At 47.7% G+C, this 23,535-nt stretch overlaps 1 protein-coding gene across 3 annotated transcripts in view; it reads right to left on the bottom strand.

Annotated features, from left to right (window-relative positions):
• The window catches only part of TMTC4 (transmembrane O-mannosyltransferase targeting cadherins 4), a 201,279-nt gene that overhangs the window by 65,039 nt on the left and 112,705 nt on the right, over positions 1–23,535 (bottom strand). For all 3 annotated transcript variants that reach the window (XM_063953238.1, XM_063953237.1, XM_063953236.1), the window contains exons 9-11: positions 14,876–15,078; positions 2,963–3,134; positions 676–807 (exon numbers count right to left, since the gene is read on the bottom strand). In XM_063953238.1, the coding sequence (XP_063809308.1) occupies positions 676–807; positions 2,963–3,134; positions 14,876–15,078 (507 nt within the window). The remainder of the gene's footprint in view (positions 1–675; positions 808–2,962; positions 3,135–14,875; positions 15,079–23,535) is intronic.

Here is a 23,535-nt window from a genome sequence, read left to right on the forward strand (position 1 = left end):
AGCCCGTCTATTCCCCATGGTCCTTACGGAGTCCCAGCATCCTCAAGGACGTTAGAGAAATAGACTGTGCAGGCAAGTCAATTTTGGCTATGTCGCTGGGAAAGAAAAAGCATCCCCTTGCTTGAATGAGTTAGCCAAAATCGCCCATAGCCAAAATCGCTGGAAAAGTTAGTTAAAATCTCCTACTGCCAGTTCAAGGGAAATCGCTCAGTCAAAATCTTTCATAGTCAAAATCTCTCCGTGTGTATGCACCTTAAGACAGTAGAGGAATTTAAACATGCATGGAATAATCATAAGGATATCCTTACAAAGAAATAAGGATCAAATAAAGTATGAGGTAAAAATATGGTAAAAAAGGGGCAGACTAGATAGGCCAAGTGGTTCTTATCTGCCGTCAAATTCTATGTTTCTATGTTTGGTGTAAAGCAGAATATGCTACCATTGCGGACAAAAACGCATCTGGAGCTCTGCATATTTGCAGAAAAACATAGTTATTCTAGGCCCTTTTTTTAACTTAAGTTGTCAATGTAGATTTTGCAACAGACTCTGCATCTGTTCCTTAAGGTCTTTTAATATTTAGCTATCAATATGATCTGTGATAAACAGCAGACTCATGCACAAGTATTGAATTGTATTTTAAAAGATTTAGGTTAATACCGGAGCCCAATGACTTACTTTAGCATTCAGAGGACACACACAGAGTGCACTCTGGAATAGGAGCTCCTCAGACTTCCACTGGTTACTTCGGTAGACACAGCGCACTACATTCATGGCCAGCAGTCCCAGTATAGCCAGTGTCAGCAGTTTCTTAATATAAATAAATAGTAATTACAAAAAAAAAAAAAATGGTAATTGCCTCAATGTGAATGTAGCATGCTAGCAAGTACAACACCTAAATAACATTGTTACATCATCAAATATGGTCAAATGTTTCTAGAATAAACTCAGAGCTTCAACTGTTACATAACACAACAATAATATTTCTTCACACAGCAGCTAGATAATAAAAAGGACGGAATCCCGAACACCGCAGATTATTCACACTCGGTTGGTGGGTCCACGCCAACAACCGATAGGGAATAAAACCTGTGCCGAAGAGTGGTAAGCACAACAAGCCGGCTGTGGTCTTGCTGCCGGGATTCCGTCTGACGGGATGCTGCTGTCGGTATACTGACAAAAGGCATCCCATCTGCGATTAAAAACATATGTATTCCATTTAAAGTTATAAAATGCCGGCAAGGTTAAAATAATTTCAAATAACATTACTAACATTCCGGTATTCTGTAGTCAACATTGCACGGTCTATATTCTGGCTGTTGATTGCATACCAAACCCTTCTTATGGATGCCTATGGCAGACAATTTTTGAAAGCTTATTATTTTATTTTTCAATTAACTTTCATCCGTATCCCTCAGCTATGGCTAGGGATGCCTGGGGCAGGCAGAGGGTGTACCTACTTCTGCTCCCTTCCCTGCTCTCACTATGAGATGACCTCTGGAAGAGACCTGGTCACTGCTGCTGCAGTTAGTGATATTATCAGGCTCCTATTGCTCGCCTTTCCAAGATCACCACCATTGCGATTCTGAACACTGCTGCATTAAGAATAACATGGATAGGATAATTAAGGCCAACCATAAGTCAATTTAAACGGCCACAGAGGCAAGACTCATTTTAGTTTCAGATTAAGTCAATAATGCAGTGAAGGGTTGGTTGGATAAATTTGCGTATGTTTGGAGCCAAGCAGACCCAGATCAACTTTGCTAATTTTGGTGGAACATATCCATAAGGCCTCAGAATATCCTGGGTATGTAGTCATTGATGCAGGGCTAGGATGTCAGGACCAGCAGCCTTGGCTCAGGAAGTGGACATAGACATCCTGTAGGCAGGTCTTTAACTGGACAAAGTAGTGGTAGGCTTTAATAAATAGAGAAATAAAAGGATCGAGCACCTAATTTCACCAAATTAGTAATAAAAGGAAATGGTCTCATTGGGTTCTAAATTGTAAGTTCGGCATGGTAAAAGTTTTGTTTCAGTTTATGTGCTTAAATGATTATTCGTGGTTTGCACAGCCTCAGTAGTTCGTGAGAATGATATAGGTTTGCCTACAGAATCAGTATGATATCCCAATGGACGGGATGTGGGCGGTCAGCATACAGACAGCGGCATCCCGACAGCCCCCTGCAAAGTACTCTAACCTGCCCCTACCCCCTACCCTAACCAACCCTTGTGGGTGCCTAAACCTAACCCACCCCAGTGGTGACTTAACCTAACCCTTCCTCCCCGGTACCTAACCATACTTTTCATGTCCCTGCACCTTAACCCTAACCCCCCTTCTCATGTCTAAACCTAAATACCACCCCCACCCCCCGCTGCAGGACAGCAGTGCTGCCCGGTGGTAGAATGAGTTGGGATTCCGGCTGTCGGTATCCTGAGCACCGTCGGTATTTAGACGCCAGGCTTCTGGCATCCTTCGGGATTCAATATTAAATTGATCTATGTTATCGTGCCCATAGCAGTAGGATTTAGCTGTGTAAAGCCGCAAAACCTGACTAAACTAATTGCCGCGATTGCAAAAAGTCCTGTTTGGGCACCCAAACAAGTCACTTTTCGCGCATTTCAGCTCGCCGCCCCGGGTGTAGCACACTGAAACGATGTAATCGCACCCGTCGGCAGAAACAATTGAATAGCTGCCGGCGGGCACAAACAGGATCAGGAGGGGGGACACATTTGAATTTCGCCCAGTGTATTTAGACTCCCTGCTCAATTTGATGCATTTTTGTTGGGTGATCAAAGAGAAGACATTGACTGAATGGATTCCTGGGACAATATGTTCCCCCTGGCTATCTTTATAGTAGAAAAGGACAGATCATTTTTTTTTGTGTGCACTTCAAAGGTCCATCATAATGGTTTGTTATGGCTTCTCAAATTTGTATTTGGTATATAATAAAAATCAAATTCTTACCTTTTTCTTGAATTGTTTACAGATTTTACTGTAGCCGTAAGTCAGTAACATGCAATAACCTACACTAGGTAGGTACAGGACTCTCTCAGCAATAACAAAGCCAACTCGGAAGCACAAATTACTTGCAGGAAGAAAAGGGATTGTGAGAAATCCTAATCCCATGGTGAGGATTCTATTTAGTAAATGAAAATACAAGTTAGGAACCAGATCACAGTAATGGCTTTATGCACATTATATCTGTTCATACAGTGCATCCGGAAAGCATTCACAGCGCTTCACTTTTTCCACATTTTGTTATTTTACAGCCTTATTCCAAAATGGAATAAATTAATTTTTTCCCCTCAAAATTCTACGCACAATACCCCATAATGACAACATGAAAAAAAGTTTTTTTTTAGATTTTTGTAAATTTATTAAAAGTAAAAAAACTAAGAAATCACATGTACGTAAGTATTCACAGCCTTTGCCATGAAGCTCAAAATTGCATCCTGTTTCCACTGATCGTCCTTGAGATGTTCCTACAGCTTAATTGGAGTCCACCTGTGGTAAAGTCAGTTGATTGGACATGATTTGGAAAGCCACACACCTGTCTATATAAGGTCCCACACTTGACAGTTCATGTCTGAGCACAAACCAAGCATGAAGTCAAAGGAATTGTCTGTAGACCTTCGAGACAGGATTGTCTCGAGGCACAAATCTGGGGAAGGGAACAGAAAAATATCTGCTTCTTTGAAGGTCACAATGAGCACAGTGGCCTACATCATCCGTAAATGAAAGAAGTTTTGAACCACCAGAACTCTTCATAGAGCTGGCCGGCCGTCTAAACTGAGTGATAGGGGGAGAAGGGCCCTAGTCAGGTAGGTGACCAAGAACCCGATGGTCACTCTGTCAGAGCTACAGCATTACTCTGTGGAGAGAGGAGAACCTTCCAGAAGGACAACCATCTCTGCAGCAATCCACCAATCAGGCCTGTGTGGTAGAGTGGCCAGACGGAAGCCACTCCTTAATAAAAAGCACATGGCAGCCTGCCTGGAGTTTGCCAAAATGCACCTGAAGGACTCTCAGACCTTGAGAAACAAAATTATCTGGTCTGATGAGACAAAGATTGAACTCTTTGGCGTGAATGCCAGGCGTCATGTTTGGAGGAAACCAGGCACCGCTCATCACCAGGCCAATACCATCCCTACAGTAAAGCACGGTGGTCACAGCATCATGTTTGGGGATGTTTTTCATCGGCAGGAACTGGGAGACTAGTCAGGATAGAGGGAAAGATGAATGCAGCAATGTACAGAGACATCCTGGATGAAAACCTGCTCCAGAGCGCTCCTGACCTCAGACTGTGGCGACGGTTCATCTTTCAGCAGGACAACTACCCTAAGAACATAGCCAAGATATTAAAGGAGTGGCTTCAGGACAACTCTGTGAATGTCCTTGAGTGGCCCAGCCAGAGCCCAGACTTGAATCCGATTGAACATCTCTGGAGAGACTGAAAATGGCTGTGCACCGATGCTTCCCATCCAGCCTGATGGAGTTTGAGAGGTGCTGCAAAGAGGAATGGGCGAAACTGCCCAAAGATAGTTATGCCAAGCTTGTGGCATCATATTCAAAAAGACTTGAGGCTGTAATTGTTGTCAAAGGTGCATCAACAAAGTATGAGCAAAGGCTGTGAATAATTACTGTATGTACATGTGATTTCTTAGTTTTTTATTTTTAATAAATTTGCAAAAATCTTAAAAAATATATTTTTTCACATTGTCATTATGGGGTATTGTGTGTAGAATTTTGAGGGGGGAAATTAATTTATTCCATTCTGGAATAAGGCTGTAACATAACAAAATGTGGAAAAAGTGAAGCGCTGTGAATACTTTCCGGATGCACTGTATTTAACTTCTCTGGGGCCGTATTACAACTTCTGTAAAAACCATGAGGTGTAAATACTGTACAGTAACATTGTTTGGATAGCATGCTCCTCTTAATACTGTAAATCATGGACACGAAAATTATGTCAAGCTCATGGCTATAAGCAGAGCCAATGCCTTGAACCTCTTCACCGACACAGATATTGGTCTGCAGTACTTCAAACACAAAAACAATAAAAGACTATACTTTAAAGACTATAAAATAAAAGACTACACTTTCTTAAAGTTCCTGGCTGAGAACCTGGCTCGTGCTGAGCCTACAAATCCAGCCAGTGACAGAAACGCTATAGTTAGGGAGTTTGAAAGCTTGCTCATAATTACAGTAGTGGGGATAGGGGGATTTGGGGGGAGGGCAGAGTATAGAAAAATGAGGGGTCATGAGATTGTGTAACATATAGAAGAAACTCCACTAATGTACATTTAAGGTTCTCTTATCATCATGTTGTGACGCTATTCATATGTACTTGTTCATTGATAATGCAACCGACTTTGTAACAATGAAGCAATGTTTTAATAAAAAATGTTATACTTTAAAAGAAAAATGAGGGGTCAGTCAATGGTCAGCTGTAAATAGACACTGACGGTCATGGTGCAACTTAGATATTTGTCTACTTCCATTTGCCAACCTATGGGGTATATTCAATTAAAGTCGGATCCATTCTGACATTCATTTGTCGGAATGGATCCGACTTGGGCTATTCAAATTACATTTTAATTCGACTTTTAAAAAAGTCGAATTGAGATGCGGGGGGAGACAAGGGAGAGCCGCGGGCAGATGGGGGAGAGCAGCGCTACAGCTGCTCTCCCCCGTCTGCTCATGGCTCTCCCCCGTCTCTTCCCCCTTCCTCCCCGGCTCTCTGCCTCTCCCTGTCAGCGGCGGCCAGGGAGAGGCAACTGCAGCGGCCGGGGGACCTGTCAGGCGACGGGACGCTGTCAGCGGCGGCAGGGGGACCAGTCAGCGGCGGCCGGGGGACCTGTCAGCGGCGGCCGGGGGGACCAGTCAGCGGCGGCCGGGGGGACCAGTCAGCGGCGGCCGGGGGGACCAGTCAGCGGCGGCCGGGGGGACCAGTCAGCGGCGGCCGGGGGGACCAGTCAACGGCGGCCGGGGGGACCAGTCAGCGGCGGCCGGGGGGACCAGTCAGCGGCGGCCGGGGGGACCAGTCAGCGGCGGCCGGGGGGACCAGTCAGCGGCGGCCGGGGGGACCAGTCAGCGGCGGCCGGGGGGACCAGTCAGCGGCGGCTGGGGGACAAGTCAGGGGCGCCCTTCAGAGGTAGTGCTCTGCAGCCCGCCGCCCTGCTCCCGTCCCCGTTTCAAAGCCGCCGCTCCCGGCAGCGTCCACCCGGCTCCAGCAAGCGAGACCTCGCTTGCTGGAGCCGGGTGTACGCTGCCGGCAGCGACGGCTGGGATACATCCTCTAGCACTGCTCTCCTCCCCCCGTCCCCCGTCTCCCCACGGCTCTCCCCCCTGCCCTCCACTAAGGTCCCGCCTCTCAGTCCGACATCTTTTGATGTCGGACTGAAATGGTCGAAAAGGGGGCCAAAACCTGTCGGTTTTGGCCACGTTTTCGACACAAGCACGTGGATCGGCAGCTATTCCGCCGATCCACGTGCTTTTCGACAAGTCGAATTCCTCAACTTGTCGAAAAGCATTGAACAGGTCGAATCACGTTTCGACCTTAAAATGTCAAAAACTGCCGTCTTTTCAACAGACGGCAGTTTTCGACAACAATTGAATATACCCCTGTCTCCAAGAAACAAAATAAATATGCCAGGCTTGGTAATACTCATATTATAGGTGGTACCAGCTGCATGGCAATACTAGTGGTGCTGGAGTTGAGTATAAAAAAGAAGGAATGTTAGCAATTGTCATCACCCCTACAAATCTCGGTGCCTCTGGCAAAATGAAAGAATGAGGAATATGTTCATACTGGAGCAAACATGAAAGCCTGCAGCCCAGCGTCAAGGATTCCTCATAGGCACTGACAACAATTGTCTTTCTATTTAATATTCACTGTGTCAATGAACAAGTATGCAAAACACACTGTATACATCTTTGCTGTTAATTTATTTTAAACTTCTTAAAAATAAAATATTATATATATATATATATATATATATATATATATATATATATATAACGGAGGTAACAGGCGGCACTCCAAGGACTTCAAGATTTAGAAGACTTAATATCAACGTTTCGATTTTATTCAAATCGTCATCAGGATATACAAAGAAATAAAACAGACAGACATAGCGTGTGATGTCATTGTTAGCCGCCGGCGCCTTGTGTGCGGAAGGGCGGGAGGAAGTGAGTTTGGCGTCCTTGGTGATGGTGAGCTATATATGTCTGTCTGTTTTATTTCTTTGTATATCCTGATGACGATTTGAATAAAATCGAAACGTTGATATTAAGTCTTCTAAATCTTGAAGTCCTTGGATTGCCGCCTGTTACCTCCGTTATACTGTGGTGTGTTCACATCGGGGCAGGCACCTGGGCCTGTTGTATCTTGTACTGTGAGTGCCGGCTAGAATTTCGCTATACTATATATATATATATATATATATATATATATAGTTTTATTTATTATACAGTTTTATTATGATATATTTAAGTAGGGGAGACCCTGAAGGCCTTCATCATTGTCATATCTACTACTGCTTCCAGGTCTCCTCTATTACTGCCATGGCTTACCTCTTGTCATCAACAGTCCTAATGAGGTCACTCTGTTACAGTACTTCCATTTTACAATGCAGAAGTCTCAGCATAAAGACTGTGCGCAGCCAAGGCCAGGAGACATTTCGCCTGTTTCCTAGCACCAAACACTAAAACAGTGTCAAAATACTGTATGCTGAGGTAGCAAAATGGGTGAGGAATGATTATGGGCAGTACTACAATAAGCAGCCACCATCTTATAGACTGGGAGTATGTGGTATGGGACAACTGGTTTGGTGAACTCTTTAGCCCTCCAAGACCATAGGTGCTGCACACTAACAGAGGTTGTGCTTACCACATTTCAGCTCAGTGAACGTTACACAGGTATAACTAAGACACCAATAGTGACAGGGAGGATGCATATAATACAATCTCAGGTGGTTGTGCTCACATGAGTTGATATATAGTCCAGATGTGATACAATTTTGCAGTGGGTGGTTGTGTATTTACACTAGTATGATGTGGCGACTTTCTTCTGAAATCATGAAGTGGGATTAAAGCTTCAGTATGGATACAGTAGGTGCCTGCACTTTCCATGTTTGCACAGATTACTTGTCACTGTTCACAGGCGTTGTACAGAAATTTAGTAGGGGAATAATTTGGAACCAGTGATAAAACTAGTTTTAAAGTGAAATTTGTCTTTGGAAATGTTGGTTATGAAACCATTTGAAACTAGGATTGTAGCCATATTACCTTTATTGGGACAACTTGTGTTTGTATTGATATACTGGTTATCCTCCAATACATGCTTCATGTTACAATACAGAATAAATGCATGTAAAACATAGGTCTAGCAAAATACCAGTTTATGTCTAGATCAGTTGTAGCAGCAGGGAAGGGCAAGATTTAAAGAACATTAACCACTTAACTGACGATTTTTCCCCCCAAAATCCGCTCAGAAATTGTCAACTTTTTTTATGAGTTAATTAGTTGAAGAACATGAATTTGACCTTATCCAAAATGATTTTAGTTAAAAAAAAAGAAAAAATAAGATTTTACTTACCGATAAATCTATTTCTCGTAGTCCGTAGTGGATGCTGGGGACTCCGTCAGGACCATGGGATTAGCGGCTCCGCAGGAGACAGGGCACAAAAATAAAGCTTTAGGATCAGGTGGTGTGCACTGGCTCCTCCCCCTATGACCCTCCTCCAAGCCTCAGTTAGGATACTGTGCCCGGACGAGCGTACACAATAAGGAAGGATTTTGAATCCCGGGTAAGACTCATACCAGCCACACCAATCACACCGTACAACTTGTGATCTGAACCCAGTTAACAGTATGACAACGTAGGAGCCTCTGAACAGACGGCTCACAACAAGAACAACCCGATTTTTTTGTAACAATAACTATGTACAAGTATTGCAGACAATCCGCACTTGGGATGGGCGCCCAGCATCCACTACGGACTACGAGAAATAGATTTATCGGTAAGTAAAATCTTATTTTCTCTAACGTCCTAGTGGATGCTGGGGACTCCGTCAGGACCATGGGGATTATACCAAAGCTCCCAAACGGGCGGGAGAGTGCGGATGACTCTGCAGCACCGAATGAGAGAACTCCAGGTCCTCTTTAGCCAGGGTATCAAATTTGTAGAATTTTACAAACGTGTTCTCCCCCGACCACGTAGCTGCTCGGCAGAGTTGTAATGCCGAGACCCCTCGGGCAGCCGCCCAGGATGAGCCCACCTTCCTTGTGGAATGGGCCTTGACAGATTTAGGCTGTGGCAGGCCTGCCACAGAATGTGCAAGTTGAATTGTGCTACAAATCCAACGAGCAATCGTCTGCTTAGAAGCAGGAGCACCCAGCTTGTTGGGTGCATACAGTATAAACAGCGAGTCAGATTTTCTGACTCCAGCCGTCCTTGAAATATATATTTTCAATGCCCTGACAACGTCCAGCAACTTGGAATCCTCCAAATCGCTAGTAGCCGCAGGCACCACAATAGGCTGGGTCAGGTGAAACGCTGACACCACCTTAGGCAGAAAATGAGGACGCGTCCGCAGTTCTGCCCTGTCCGAATGGAAAATCAGATATGGGCTTTTATACGATAAAGCCGCCAATTCTGACACTCTCCTGGCTGAAGCCAGGGCCAGTAGCATGGTTACTTTCCATGTAAGATATTTCAAATCCGCCGATTTGAGTGGCTCAAACCAATGGGATTTGAGAAAATCCAAAACTACATTAAGGTCCCACGGAGCCACTGGGGGCACAACCGGGGGCTGTATATGTAGTACTCCTTTTACAAAAGTCTGGACTTCAGGAACTGAAGCCAATTCTTTCTGGAAGAAAATCGACAGGGCCGAAATTTGAACCTTAATGGACCCCAACTTGAGGCCCATAGACAATCCTGTTTGCAGGAAATGTAGGAATCGACCCAATTGAAATTCCTCCGTGGGGGCCTTCCTGGCCTCGCACCACGCAACATATTTTCTCCAAATGCGGTGATAATGTTGTGCAGTCACCTCCTTCCTGGCTTTAACCAGTGTAGGAATGACCTCTTCCGGAATGCCTTTTTCCCTTAGAATTCGGCGTTCAACCGCCACGCCGTCAAACGCAGCCGCGGTAAGTCTTGGAATAGACACGGTCCCTGCTGAATCAGGTCCCGTCTTAGAGGTAGAGGCCACGGATTTTCCGTGAGCATCTCCTGAAGTTCCGGGTACCAAGTTCTTCTTGGCCAATCCGGAGCCACGAGTATCGTTCTTACTCCCCTTTGCCGTATAATTCTCAGTACTTTGGGTATGAGAGGCAGAGGAGGAAAAACATACACTGACTGGAACACCCACGGTGTTACCAGAGCGTCCACAGCTATTGCCTGAGGGTCTCTTGACCTGGCGCAATACCTGTCCAGTTTTTTGTTGAGGCGAGACGCCATCATATCCACCTTTGGTTTTTCCCAACGGTTCACAATCATGTGGAAGACTTCTGGATGAAGTACCCACTCTCCCGGGTGTAGATCGTGTCTGCTGAGGAAGTCTGCTTCCCAGTTGTTAACTCCCGGAATGAACACTGCTGACAGTGCTATCACATGATCTTCCGCCCAGCGAAGAATCCTTGCAGCTTCTGCCATTGCTCTCCTGCTTCTTGTGCCGCCCTGTCTGTTTACGTGGGCGACTGCCGTGATGTTGTCCGACTGGATCAACACCGGCTGACCCTGAAGCAGGGGTTTTGCCAGGCTTAGAGCATTGTAAATCGCTCTTAGCTCCAGTATATTTATGTGAAGAGACATCTCGAGGCTTGACCATACTCCCTGGAAGTTTCTTCCCTGTGTGACCGCTCCCCAGCCTCTCAGACTGGCATCCGTGGTCACCAGGACCCAGTCCTGTATGCCGAATCTGCGGCCTTCTAACAGATGAGCACTCTGTAACCACCACAGAAGAGACACCCTTGTCCGTGGCGATAAGGTTATCCGCTGATGCATCTGCAGATGCGATCCGGACCATTTGTCCAGCAGATCCCACTGAAAAGTTCGTGCGTGGAATCTGCCGAATGGGATTGCTTCGTAAGAAGCCACCATCTTTCCCAGGACTCTTGTGCATTGATGCACAGACACTTTTCCTGGTTTTAGGAGGTTCCTGACAAGTTCGGATAACTCCTTGGCTTTCTCCTCCGGAAGAAACACCTTTTTCTGAACCGTGTCCAGAATCATTCCCAGGAACAGCAGACGTGTTGTCGGGGTCAACTGAGATTTTGGAAAATTCAGAATCCACCCGTGTTGTTGCAGCACTACTTGGGTTAGTGCTACTCCGTCCTCCAGCTGTTCTCTGGACCTTGCCCTTATCAGGAGATCGTCCAAGTAAGGGATAATTAATACGCCTCTTCTTCGCAGAAGAATCATCATTTCGGCCATTACCTTGGTAAAGACCCGAGGTGCCGTGGACAATCCAAACGGCAGCGTCTGAAACTGATAATGACAGTTTTGCACCACGAACCTGAGGTACCCTTGATGTGAAGGGCAAATTGGGACATGCAGGTAAGCATCTTTTATGTCCAGGGACACCATAAAGTCCCCTTCTTCCAGATTCGCTATCACTGCTCTGAGTGATTCCATCTTGAACTTGAATTTTTGTATGTACAGGTTCAAAGATTTCAGATTTAGAATAGGTCTTACCGAGCCGTCCGGCTTCGGTACCACAAATAGCGTGGAGTAATACCCCTTTCCCTGTTGTAGGAGGGGTACCTTGACTATCACCTGCTGAGAAAACAGCTTGTGAATGGCTTCCAATACCGTCGCCCTGTCTGAGGGAGACGTTGGCAAAGCAGACTTTAGGAACCGGCGAGGGGGAGACTTCTCGAATTCCAACCTGTAACCCTGAGATACTACCTGCAGGATCCAGGGGTCCACCTGTGAGCAAGCCCACTGCGCGCTGAAATTCTTGAGTCGACCCCCCACCGCTCCTGAGTCCGCTTGTAAAGCCCCAGCGTCATGCTGAGGGCTTTGCAGAACCCGCGGAGGGCTTCTGTTCCTGGGAAGGAGCTGCTTGCTGCCCTCTCTTACCCTTTCCTCTGCCTCGGGGCAGATATGACTGTCCTTTTGCCCGCTTGTTCTTATAGGACCGAAAGGACTGCGGCTGAAAAGACGGTGTCTTTTTCTGTTGGGAGGGGGTCTGAGGTAAAAAGGTGGATTTCCCGGCAGTTGCCGTGGCCACCAAATCCGATAGACCGACGCCAAATAATTCCTCCCCTTTATACGGCAATACTTCCATATGCCGTTTGGAATCCGCATCACCTGACCACTGTCGTGTCCATAAACTTCTTCTGGCAGATATGGACATCGCACTTACTCTCGATGCCAGAGTGCAAATATCCCTCTGAGCATCTCGCATATAAAGAAAAGCATCCTTTAATTGCTCTAAAGTCTGTAAAATACTGTCCCTATCCAGGGTATCAATATTTTCAGTCAGGGAATCCGACCAGACCACTCCAGCACTGCACATCCAGGCTGAGGCGATGGCTGGTCGCAGTATAACACCAGTATGTGTGTATATACTTTTTAGAGTAGTTTCCAGCCTCCTATCAGCTGGATCCTTGAGGGCGGCCGTATCAGGAGACGGTAACGCCACTTGTTTTGATAAGCGTGTGAGCACCTTATCCACCTTAGGGGGTGTTTCCCAGCGCGCCCTAACCTCTGGCGGGAAAGGGTATAATGCCAATAACTTTTTAGAAATTAGCCCTTTTCTATCTGGGTTAACCCACGCTTCATCACATACATCATTCAATTCCTCTGATTCAGGAAAAACTACAGGTAGTTTTTTCACCCCCCACATAATACCCCTTTTTGTGGTACTTGTAGTATCAGAGATATGCAAAGTCTCCTTCATTGCCGTGATCATATAACGTGTGGCCCTACTGGAAAATACGTTTGTTTCTTCACCGTCGACACTAGATTCAGTGTCCGTGTCTGGGTCTGTATCGACCGACTGAGGTAAAGGGCGTTTTACAGCCCCTGACGGTGTCTGAGACGCCTGGGCAGGTACCAACTGGTTTGACGGCCGTCTCATGTCGTCAACTGATTTTTGTAATGTGCTGACATTATCACGTAATTCCATAAACAAAGCCATCCATTCCGGTGTCGACTCCCTAGGGGGTGACATCACCATTACCGGCAATTGCTCTGCCTCCACACCAACATCGTCCTCATACATGTCGACACACACGTACCGACACCCAGCAGACACACAGGGAATGCTCTATTGAAGACAGGACCCCACTAGCCCTTTGGGGAGACAGAGGGAGAGTTTGCCAGCACACACCCAAGCGCTATAATATATATGGGAACAACCCTATATAAGTGTTGTATCCTTATAGCAGCTTAAATATATTAATATCGCCAAAAAAAGTGCCCCCCCCTCTCTGTTTTACCCTGTTTCTGTAGTGCAGTGCAGGGGAGAGTCCTGGGAGCCTTCCTCACAGCGGAGCTGAGCAGGAAAATGGCGCTGTGTGCTGAGGAGAATAAGCCCCGCCCCCTATTTCGGCGGGCTCTTCTCCGGAATCTGTGAGATCTGGCAGGGGTTAAATACATCCATATAGCCTCAAAGGGCTATATGTGATGTATTTTTAGCCATAAAAAGGTATTATACATTGCTGCCCAGGGCGCCCCCCCAACGCCCTGCACCCTCCGTGACCGCTGTGTGAAGTGTGCTGACAACAATGGCGCACAGCTGCAGTGCTGTGCGCTACCTCAGGAAGACTGAAAAGTCTTCTGCCGCCTGCTTCTGGACCTCTTCCATCTTCGGCATCTGCAAGGGGGGTCGGCGGCGCGGCTCCGGGACGAACCCCAGGGTGAGACCTGTGTTCCGACTCCCTCTGGAGCTAATGGTGTCCAGTAGCCTAAGAAGCCAATCCATCCTGCACGCAGGTGAGTTCACTTCTCTCCCCTAAGTCCCTCGATGCAGTGAGCCTGTTGCCAGCAGGACTCACTGAAAATAAAAAACCTAAAAAACTTTTTCTAAGCAGCTCTTTAGGAGAGCCACCTAGATTGCACCCTGCTCGGACGGGCACAAAAACCTAACTGAGGCTTGGAGGAGGGTCATAGGGGGAGGAGCCAGTGCACACCACCTGATCCTAAAGCTTTATTTTTGTGCCCTGTCTCCTGCGGAGCCGCTAATCCCATGGTCCTGACGGATTCCCCAGCATCCACTAGGACGTTAGAGAAAAATATATTTTATTTTTATTTTTTTAAACAGTTTTTCAAACATAGGAAACATTGCGGCTTTCATTTTGAAAGCTGGGACAGCGGCCTCCAGGTACACGGGGGGAAAGGGGCTTGGGGGGATTAATTTACACTTCCCCTGCGGCTGCTATTGTCTGCAGCCTCTGGAGGGAGGGATCCTGCCGTGCTGACCAATCAGCAGTGATCGGCAGCACAGCAGTCAGTAGGGGAGAGTGCAGGGAGGCTGAGAGCAGCAGCGGAGGGAACTTTCCCTTCCCTGCCGCTGCTAACACTGTTTATCTGAATGGTCGCATCCTGTGTGACCAGGTCAGATAAAGCACTTGCAGGCGTGGTCGCATCTGATGCGACCATGCCAGGCAAGTGGGTAAAGAACAAATATTACATTAAATATTAAACAAGCACCATTACATACTAACATCACATACTATTCATTTGCCCATGCACTGAATGAGCCAGACAACAGAAAGTGCTGTAAAATAAAGTAATAAAATTATGTTACTGTTTATTAGCAGTGTCTAGAAATGTAGGTTTCATGAGTTTCTGGCTCCCCGCTGATCAAAAAAAGGCATGCTTCCATTATTTGAAATACACAAAAAAAAAAAACCCCTCACCTTCTCGTTTGGCCATTACTGGAGAATAAAGCCTGGTACATTAAGCCAAACAAGCAGAACCAAAGTGCTGCTGGTGCCATTATCCGAGAATCGCTGAGAGAATTAATAAGAGGTATGCAGCCCATTGACCAATCAAAGCAGAGCCACCATGGGCACAGCAGCAGCCATCCATTTAAGGAATAATAGTAATTATAGTTTATTACCTGTCATTAAGAGAAAAGGAAAAATCAATGTCCCATATTAAATGTTAACAAAATTATGAGTACAGGTGCATTTCCCCGTACATGTGCATCTTTCACAGCGTCAACATCTAAGTACAAAAAAACCCTAAGATCCCTGTGTAGTACATTTTTGTAAATCAGAAATCATTAGATTTATTTTAGTTGTTTTAAATTAAATATATACCATTCCTTCAGTGTTCATGGTATATTCGGTTTGAATAATCTACTGCTGAATGAAAATAGATTTCACATAAAAAGTTAAATTGTTAAATGTAAAATACAACTGAAGGATAATAATGGATTTCCTAGGTGTAAGTGGTTGTGTAATAGGGTATGGAATGAAATAAGGATAATAACTCAAGAGCAAAAGAGAGTACAATATAAATGTAATAAATACAGTAAGAGAAGTAAACAATGCATCCCAGAGTGATTTCAAGTTATTATGTAACAATGGCAGCTAAACACTAAAGAGTGCTACATGTTTTATGATCTACTTCTATCTACCAAACACACATTAATATATACATACATATTATATATATATATATATATATATACATATACACACACACACACACACACACACACACACACACACACACACACACACACACACACACACACTATATGGTATATGTAGAAAGAGTAAGACTCTTTGTTGGGGCACAAATGTAAATAACTTTATTAAGTCACTTAAAATAGTGGATAATAGACAAACGTAAAAGGAAAATGTACATTAAATACATATTATATTACTACTACATACAGTATTACATACATACATTTTCTCAAATTGTGGAATGATTATATAAAATGAATGGCAAAATATGATTGTGATTCACAAGTTCCACAATGTGCATATATATTAGAATTACAATAAAATAGTATCTACATCAGCTGAGCACACAGAATATCCTCATATAATGGAATACCTAATTTCATGTGTGTCAGAAGTATACATAATATTAGGTCCTTATCGCCCTTCTAAGCAAGCCTACCTGCCAATAGCTCAATATACTTGCACACTATACCGGAAGTATTCTGAGGATCGTTATGAAAAACCGGCGGCTGGCATCCCGGCCGTCAGTATACCGATAGCAGGATCCCGCCCACCGGTGTGCCGGCAGCATGGTGAGTGCAATAAAGCCTCTTGCAGGCTCGCTACGCTGCAGGCATGGTGGCCCGCTGCGCTCAACACAGGTTATATTCTCCCTCTATGGGTGTTGTGGACACCCATAGAGGGAGAAAAGCCTGTGGCGCTGGTATTTCACCGCTAGTCGGGACTGTGATGTTCGGGATGCCGACTAGCAGTATTGTAAGCGCTTCCTATATTCTGGGATCTAGCAAAATGAAGCATAGATTCCTCTGTAGTTTACTGAGCACAGTGTATTTGATTTGCAACGAGTATCCAATATTATTACAGTATATGCAGTATGGTTCCAGATATTCCCTAGTGCTGTAAAAAATAATTGGGTAGATTAGATTACAAACTGTGATAAACTCTTGATCTTGTCTTGATCTTGTCTTTCAGATTGGATTAGAAGTCACTGACCTAAAAATAAACCCAGTCATCTGGTCAGACCACCACGCCCTTTGGTTCTCAGTTGCAACCCCTCAAATAAAATCTCTGCCCGTGGAGGCTCTAACAGCAAATCTGGATCTCTCTGCTATACTGGGTGCCTGTGAAGATCCCTGTTCCCTAGTTCGTTATTATAATAGGGATGTTATGGCTGCAATTGATATTATCGCCCCTGTGCGTATAAGACCTCGTAAACCACAATGTCGAGCTCCCTGGTTCGACAACAGTGTTAGTGAGCTCAAGAAAAGGGGGCGTAGACTAGAAAGACGATGGAGGAAGACTAACCTAGTGGATGACAAAAAAAAAAACACTAATAAAGCATAATGAAGAATATCAATCGACAATCACCCGTAAGAAATCACAGTTTCTGTCAAATGAGATCACAGCAGCAAACAATAGGCCAGCTCAACTTTTCCGCACAGTGGAGATGCTTTGCAAGCCAGCATGCCTGCAGACTGATGAAACCCTCTCCCAAGCAAGATGCAACGAGTTTGCAAACTTCTTTGTAGATAAAATATCCACCATTCGGGCTGGAATCTCCACAGTGCCATCAAAGGAGTGTCAAACTACAAAACCTGCCAATACAGGTTGAGTATCCCTTATCCAAAATGCTTGGGATCAGAAGTATTTTGGATATCGGATTTTTCCGTATTTTGGAATAATTGCATACCATAATGAGATACCATGGTGATGGGACCCAAGTCTAAGCACAGAATGCATTTATGTTCCATATACACCTTATACACACAGCCTGAAGGTCATTTTAGCCAATATTTTTAATAACTTTTTGCATTAAACAAAGTGTGTCTACATTCACACAATTCATTTATGTTTCATATACACCTTATACATACAGCCTGAAGGTCATTTTAGCCAATATTTTTAATAACTTTTTGCATTAAACAAAGTGTGTGTACATTCACACTATTCATTTATGTTTCATATACACCTCATACACACAGTGTCATGACTAAGGTTTTTGTGAACCCGGTGCTAGCGAAGTCTGCGCGGGCGACTGGAGGACTACACGAATACCACCACTGACCTGGTTTTGGAAGTGTTGTGGACTCGGGGTCTCTTCCGGTGACTGGGAAGAGGAACCGCGGCAGAGATGGCCGAATCCAGGTTCTCCTCATGCAGGATGAGGTCGGCAGACAGGAAGCACGTGTGGGCGCTGAAGGTCTCCTGAAAGACAGAACTGGAAAGGCGCTGATGAATCAGTGAAGAATAACAGGTACAACTGTGCTAAAGGGCACGGGGTGCTTGGGGACACTGAGGTGCTTGGAGACACTGAGGTGCTTGGAGACACTGAGGTGCTTGGAGACACTGAGGTGCTTGGAGACACTGAGGTGCTTGGAGACACTGAGGTACTTGGAGACACTGAGGTACTTGGAGACACTGAGGTACTTGGAGACACTGAGGTGCGTAGAGGCACTGAGGTGCGTAGAGGCACTGAGGTGCGTAGAGGCACTGAGGTGCGTAGAGGCACTGGGGTGCGTAGAGACACTGGGGTGCGTAGAGACACTGGAGTGCGTAGAGACACTGGGGTGCTGAGGCACGGAGGCACGGAGGTGCTGGAAGCACGGAGGTACTGAGGCACGGAGGTGCTGAGGCACGGAGGTGCTGAGGCACGGAGATGCTGAGTCACGGAGATGCTGGAAGCACGGAGGCACGGAGGTGCTGGAAGCACGGAGGTACTGAGGCACGGAGGTGCTGAGGCACGGAGATGCTGAGTCACGGAGGTGCTGGAAGCACGGAGGCACGGAGGTGCTGGAAGCACGGAGGTACTGAGGCACGGAGGTCCTGAGGCACGGAGGTACTGAGGTGCTGAGGCACGGAGATGCTGAGTCACGGAGATGCTGGAAGCACGGAGGCACGGAGGTGCTGGAAGCACGGAGGTACGGAGGTGCTGAAAACACGGAGGTACGGAGGCACGGAGGTACTGAGGCACTGAGGTGCTGAGGCACTGAGGTGCTGAGTCACGGAGATGCTGGAAGCACGGAGGCACGGAGGTGTTGGAAGCACGGAAGTACTGAGCTCTGGAGATCCCAACTACAACAGTAGTAAAACTGAAACACGACAGCTGTGGTTTTCAGTGGAGAACATGGAATTCAGTACTGTGCCTTTAAGACGAAACATTGCAGCTGTGCCTTTACATTGAGACTCAGGGAAATGGTGAAATCAAATGGCAACACACAAGTAACCATACAGGAACAAGGGAACAGAGTTTCCACAGGAACTTAGGTACAATGGTTACCTTAAGGGAGCTCAGCATAAAGACTCTCACAAGGCTGTATGTGACACGAGGAACTGGCCCAGATTCCAACTCAGCCTCCTGATTTATACTTCCTGGTCCTTGATGATTGGTGGGCAGGATTAGGTGATGTAGAGAGTCTCAGGCTGGCAGAGGATTGGACAACTCCGGGTCAGGTAAACAGTCACTGTCATGTGACTACTCTAGAGGAGGCTGTGAAGTGCAGCGAGGCCTAGCAGGCCGAGAGAACACTGAAGCCTGAACTTCAGATTACTGAATTCAGCCTCACACAGGAGATCACTACAGGTGGAGCTAATTAACTATTACCTCTCAGGCAGAGAACTCAGGAAACTCAGTGCTGACAAGCTGTTTAACTCCGTGAGTGAAAAGACACAGGATCCAGGACAGAAAGCAGGGGTAAGTCACCAAATATGAGAATTACAGTCAGGATTGTGACAGTATCCCCCTCTTCGAGGGTGGACTCCGGACACCCATCTAATCTTAGGGGAACTTGAGAAATTCATACAGAAGAATTTAGGACCTTCGTTGATGCCTCTTCTTCTTATGGGAACGTTTGGTTTTGACCAAGGACCGCGGGATCTCCTGTAAAGAAAAACCTTCCTTAGAAAACATGGGGGCTCCCAAGAAAGGAGTAGCATCATGGACTGGATCAAATTCAGAGTCTGAGTCCAAGTCTAATGGAAGATATGAATCTCCCATAGATACACAGTTTGCAGATGAAAATGAGGTGCACTGGAGATTTAAATTCTCTGGGCTAGGAGAGACTCCAACATGAGCAATTTTAATGGTCGGATTCTTACTGAAGGAGATTCTTAGATTATCCCTGGGAGGACAGCACAAACTTCCTTCTGCATTCCCTTTAGAGCCTGATTTCTTTACCGAGTCAGATTCCATAGGTTTAGGACCAAATTCTTTAACCACAGCATTACTAAAATTCTGTAAGTCATGGAACACAGGATCATTACTCTCAAAAAGCATGTTGGCCCACTCCAAAGCTCTTCCTCTGAATGCCAGGAACAGATATCGAGTAACGTTGGAAGGAGTTACTGCACCTGAAGGATCAGACTCCATCCGAGACAGAAATTGTTCAACCAAAGCGGCATATTGCAGTAAATCTCCATCGAAGTAAATAGGTGGTAAACCATCAGACGAAAGCTTAGAGGCTGAAACTGGAGAAATCTTTGACTGGACGAGTAGGACTGGATTGGATCCGGGGATGCTTGAATTGGCTGGAACCAAAGGAGACTGACCAGGCTGGTCCTGGAGTAACACTGGACCGGCTGGAACCGGAACGAACTGACCAGGCGGAGCCTGGAGTATTGCTGGACCGGCTGGAACCGGAACGGACTGGCCAAGCTGGGCCTGGAATATTGCTGGACCGGCTGGAACCGGGACGGACTGACCAGGCTGGGCCTGGAGTATTGCTGGACCGGCTGGAACCGGGACGGACTGAGTCCTTTCTTCACGGGGCTGAACCAAGGCAGGAGCCCCCACTTCACGGGGCTGGTCTGAGGCAAGAGCCCCCACTTCACGGGGCTGGGCTGAGGCAAGAGCCCCCACTTCACGGGGCTGGGCTGAGGCAAGAGCCCCCACTTCACGGGGATGGGCTGAGGCAAGAGCCCCCACTTCACGGGGATGGGCTGAGGCAAGAGCCCCCACTTCACGGGGATGGGCTGAGGCAAGAGCCCCCACTTCACGGGGCTGGGCTGAGGCAAGAGCCCTCTCTTCACGGGGCTGGGCTGCGCTCTGAAGGCTCTCTGGCTGGGCAGCGCTCTGAAGGCTCTCTGGCTGGGCAGCGCTCTGAAGGCTCTCTGGCTGGGCAGCGCTCTGAAGGCTCTCTGGCTGGGCAGCGCTCTGAAGGCTCTCTGGCTGGGCAGCGCTCTGAAGGCTCTCTGGCTGGGCAGCACTCTGTAGACCCTCTGGCTGGGCAGCACTCTGTAGACCCTCTGGCTGGGCAGCACTCTGTAGACCCTCTGGCTGGGCAGCACTCTGTAGACCCTCTGGCTGGGCAGCACTCTGTAGACCCTCTGGCTCTGGACCCTCGGATCCCCTTCCTGGGGCTGTACCCTCGGAACCCCCTCCTGGGGCTGGACCCTCTGAAGAACCCCCTCCTGGGGCTGTGCCCTCTGAAGAACCCCCTCCTGGGGCTGGATGCGCTGAACCCCTCACTGGGGCTGGACGCTCTGAACCCCTCACTGGGGCTGGACGCTCTGAACCCCTCACTGGGGCTGGACGCTCTGAAGAACCCCTTCTTGGGGCTGGACACTCTGAAGAACCCCTTCTTGGGGCTGGACACTCTGAAGACGCCCCCCCTGGGGCTGAAGACACGGACGCCCCCCCTGGGGCTGGACACTCTGAAGACGCCCCTCCTGGGGCTAGACACTTTGAAGACGCCCCTCCTGGGGCTGGACACTTTGAAGACGCCCCTCCTGGGGCTAGACACTCTGAAGACGCCCCTCCTGGGGCTAGACACTCTGAAGACGCCCCTCCTGGGGCTGGACACTTTGAAGACGCCCCTCCTGGGGCTAGACACTCTGAAGACGCCCCTCCTGGGGCTGGACACTTTGAAGACGCCCCTCCTGGGGCTGGACACTTTGAAGACGCCCCTCCTGGGGCTGGACACTCTGAAGACGCCCCTCCTTGGGCTGGACACTCTGAAGACGCCCCTCCTGGGGCTGGACACTCTGAAGACGCCCCTCCTGGGGCTGGACACTCTGATGACGCCCCTCCTGGGGCTGGACACTCTGAAGACGCCCCTCCTGGGGCTGGACACTCTGAAGACGCCCCTCCTGGGGCTGGACACTCTGAAGACGCCCCTCCTGGGGCTGGACACTCTGAAGACGCCCCTCCTGGGGCTGAAGACACGGACGCTCCCCCTGGGGCTGGACACTCTGACTCCTCTGTGACTCTAAATGGCTTGAATATTCTTCTCTGGACACCCAACTTGGGATAAGGTCTTTTAATCACCGGACCCCAGTCATAAATTTGAGTCTCTTTCCGAGTAGCCATCTTGATACCCCCGTCAGCAGTAGCAGGATCGGCTACTGTGGATGACTTGTAGACATGAGCACTGTGATACTGCGATTTGTCACCATTCCCTGGCTTGCGAAGAATGCAGTCTTTAACAAAATGACCGGAATTTCCACAGTAAAGACAGAGGTGTAGCTCCCTACGCCGCTGACGTTCAGCTTCAGAGAGCTTGGGCCGTGGATAGCTCTGATGAACAACTTTTCCTTGCACAGAGGAAGAGACTCTATTAACTGGTTGGGACAAAACAGGATCAACAACGTTGGTAGTATTCCTGAGGAGATCAGGCATTACAGAGAGAATACTAGGCAAAAGTTCTTGTAACTGTAATAACATCTGGTAGAATATCTGCAGTTGGTCAGGAGTCTTAGAGCAGAAGGTCAGAGAATCTCTGGAGAAAGAATTCCGCTGCAGACACTGTGCCAATTGATGCTGAGTCGACTCCAGACCTTCCAAGCGTCCTGCAATATTGCTTAGGAGGTCCTGCGTCAGACAAACACTTTCGGCCGGGTCCATGGGGCCAGTTCCTACTGTCATGACTAAGGTTTTTGTGAACCCGGTGCTAGCGAAGTCTGCGCGGGCGACTGGAGGACTACACGAATACCACCACTGACCTGGTTTTGGAAGTGTTGTGGATTCGGGGTCTCTTCCGGTGACTGGGAAGAGGAACCGCGGCAGAGATGGCCGAATCCAGGTTCTCCTCATGCAGGATGAGGTCGGCAGACAGGAAGCACGTGTGGGCGCTGAAGGTCTCCTGAAAGACAGAACTGGAAAGGCGCTGATGAATCAGTGAAGAATAACAGGTACAACTGTGCTAAAGGGCACGGGGTGCTTGGGGACACTGAGGTGCTTGGAGACACTGAGGTGCTTGGAGACACTGAGGTGCTTGGAGACACTGAGGTGCTTGGAGACACTGAGGTGCTTGGAGACACTGAGGTACTTGGAGACACTGAGGTACTTGGAGACACTGAGGTACTTGGAGGCACTGAGGTACGTAGAGGCACTGAGGTGCGTAGAGGCACTGAGGTGCGTAGAGGCACTGAGGTGCGTAGAGGCACTGAGGTGCGTAGAGACACTGAGGTGCGTGAAGACACTGGGGTGCGTAGAGACACTGGAGTGCGTAGAGACACTGGGGTGCTGAGGCACGGAGGCACGGAGGTGCTGGAAGCACGGAGGTACTGAGGCACGGAGGTGCTGAGGCACGGAGGCACGGAGGTGCTGAGGCACGGAGATGCTGAGTCACGGAGATGCTGGAAGCACGGAGGCACGGAGGTGCTGGAAGCACGGAGGTACTGAGGCACGGAGGTGCTGAGGCACGGAGATGCTGAGTCACGGAGGTGCTGGAAGCACGGAGGCACGGAGGTGCTGGAAGCACGGAGGTACTGAGGCACGGAGGTCCTGAGGCACGGAGGTACTGAGGTGCTGAGGCACGGAGATGCTGAGTCACGGAGATGCTGGAAGCACGGAGGCACGGAGGTGCTGGAAGCACGGAGGTACGGAGGTGCTGAAAACACGGAGGTACGGAGGCACGGAGGTACTGAGGCACTGAGGTGCTGAG

The sequence above is a fragment of the Pseudophryne corroboree genome, chromosome 2, assembly GCF_028390025.1.
Source record: "Pseudophryne corroboree isolate aPseCor3 chromosome 2, aPseCor3.hap2, whole genome shotgun sequence".
NCBI classification, from domain to species: Eukaryota; Metazoa; Chordata; class Amphibia; order Anura; family Myobatrachidae; genus Pseudophryne; species Pseudophryne corroboree.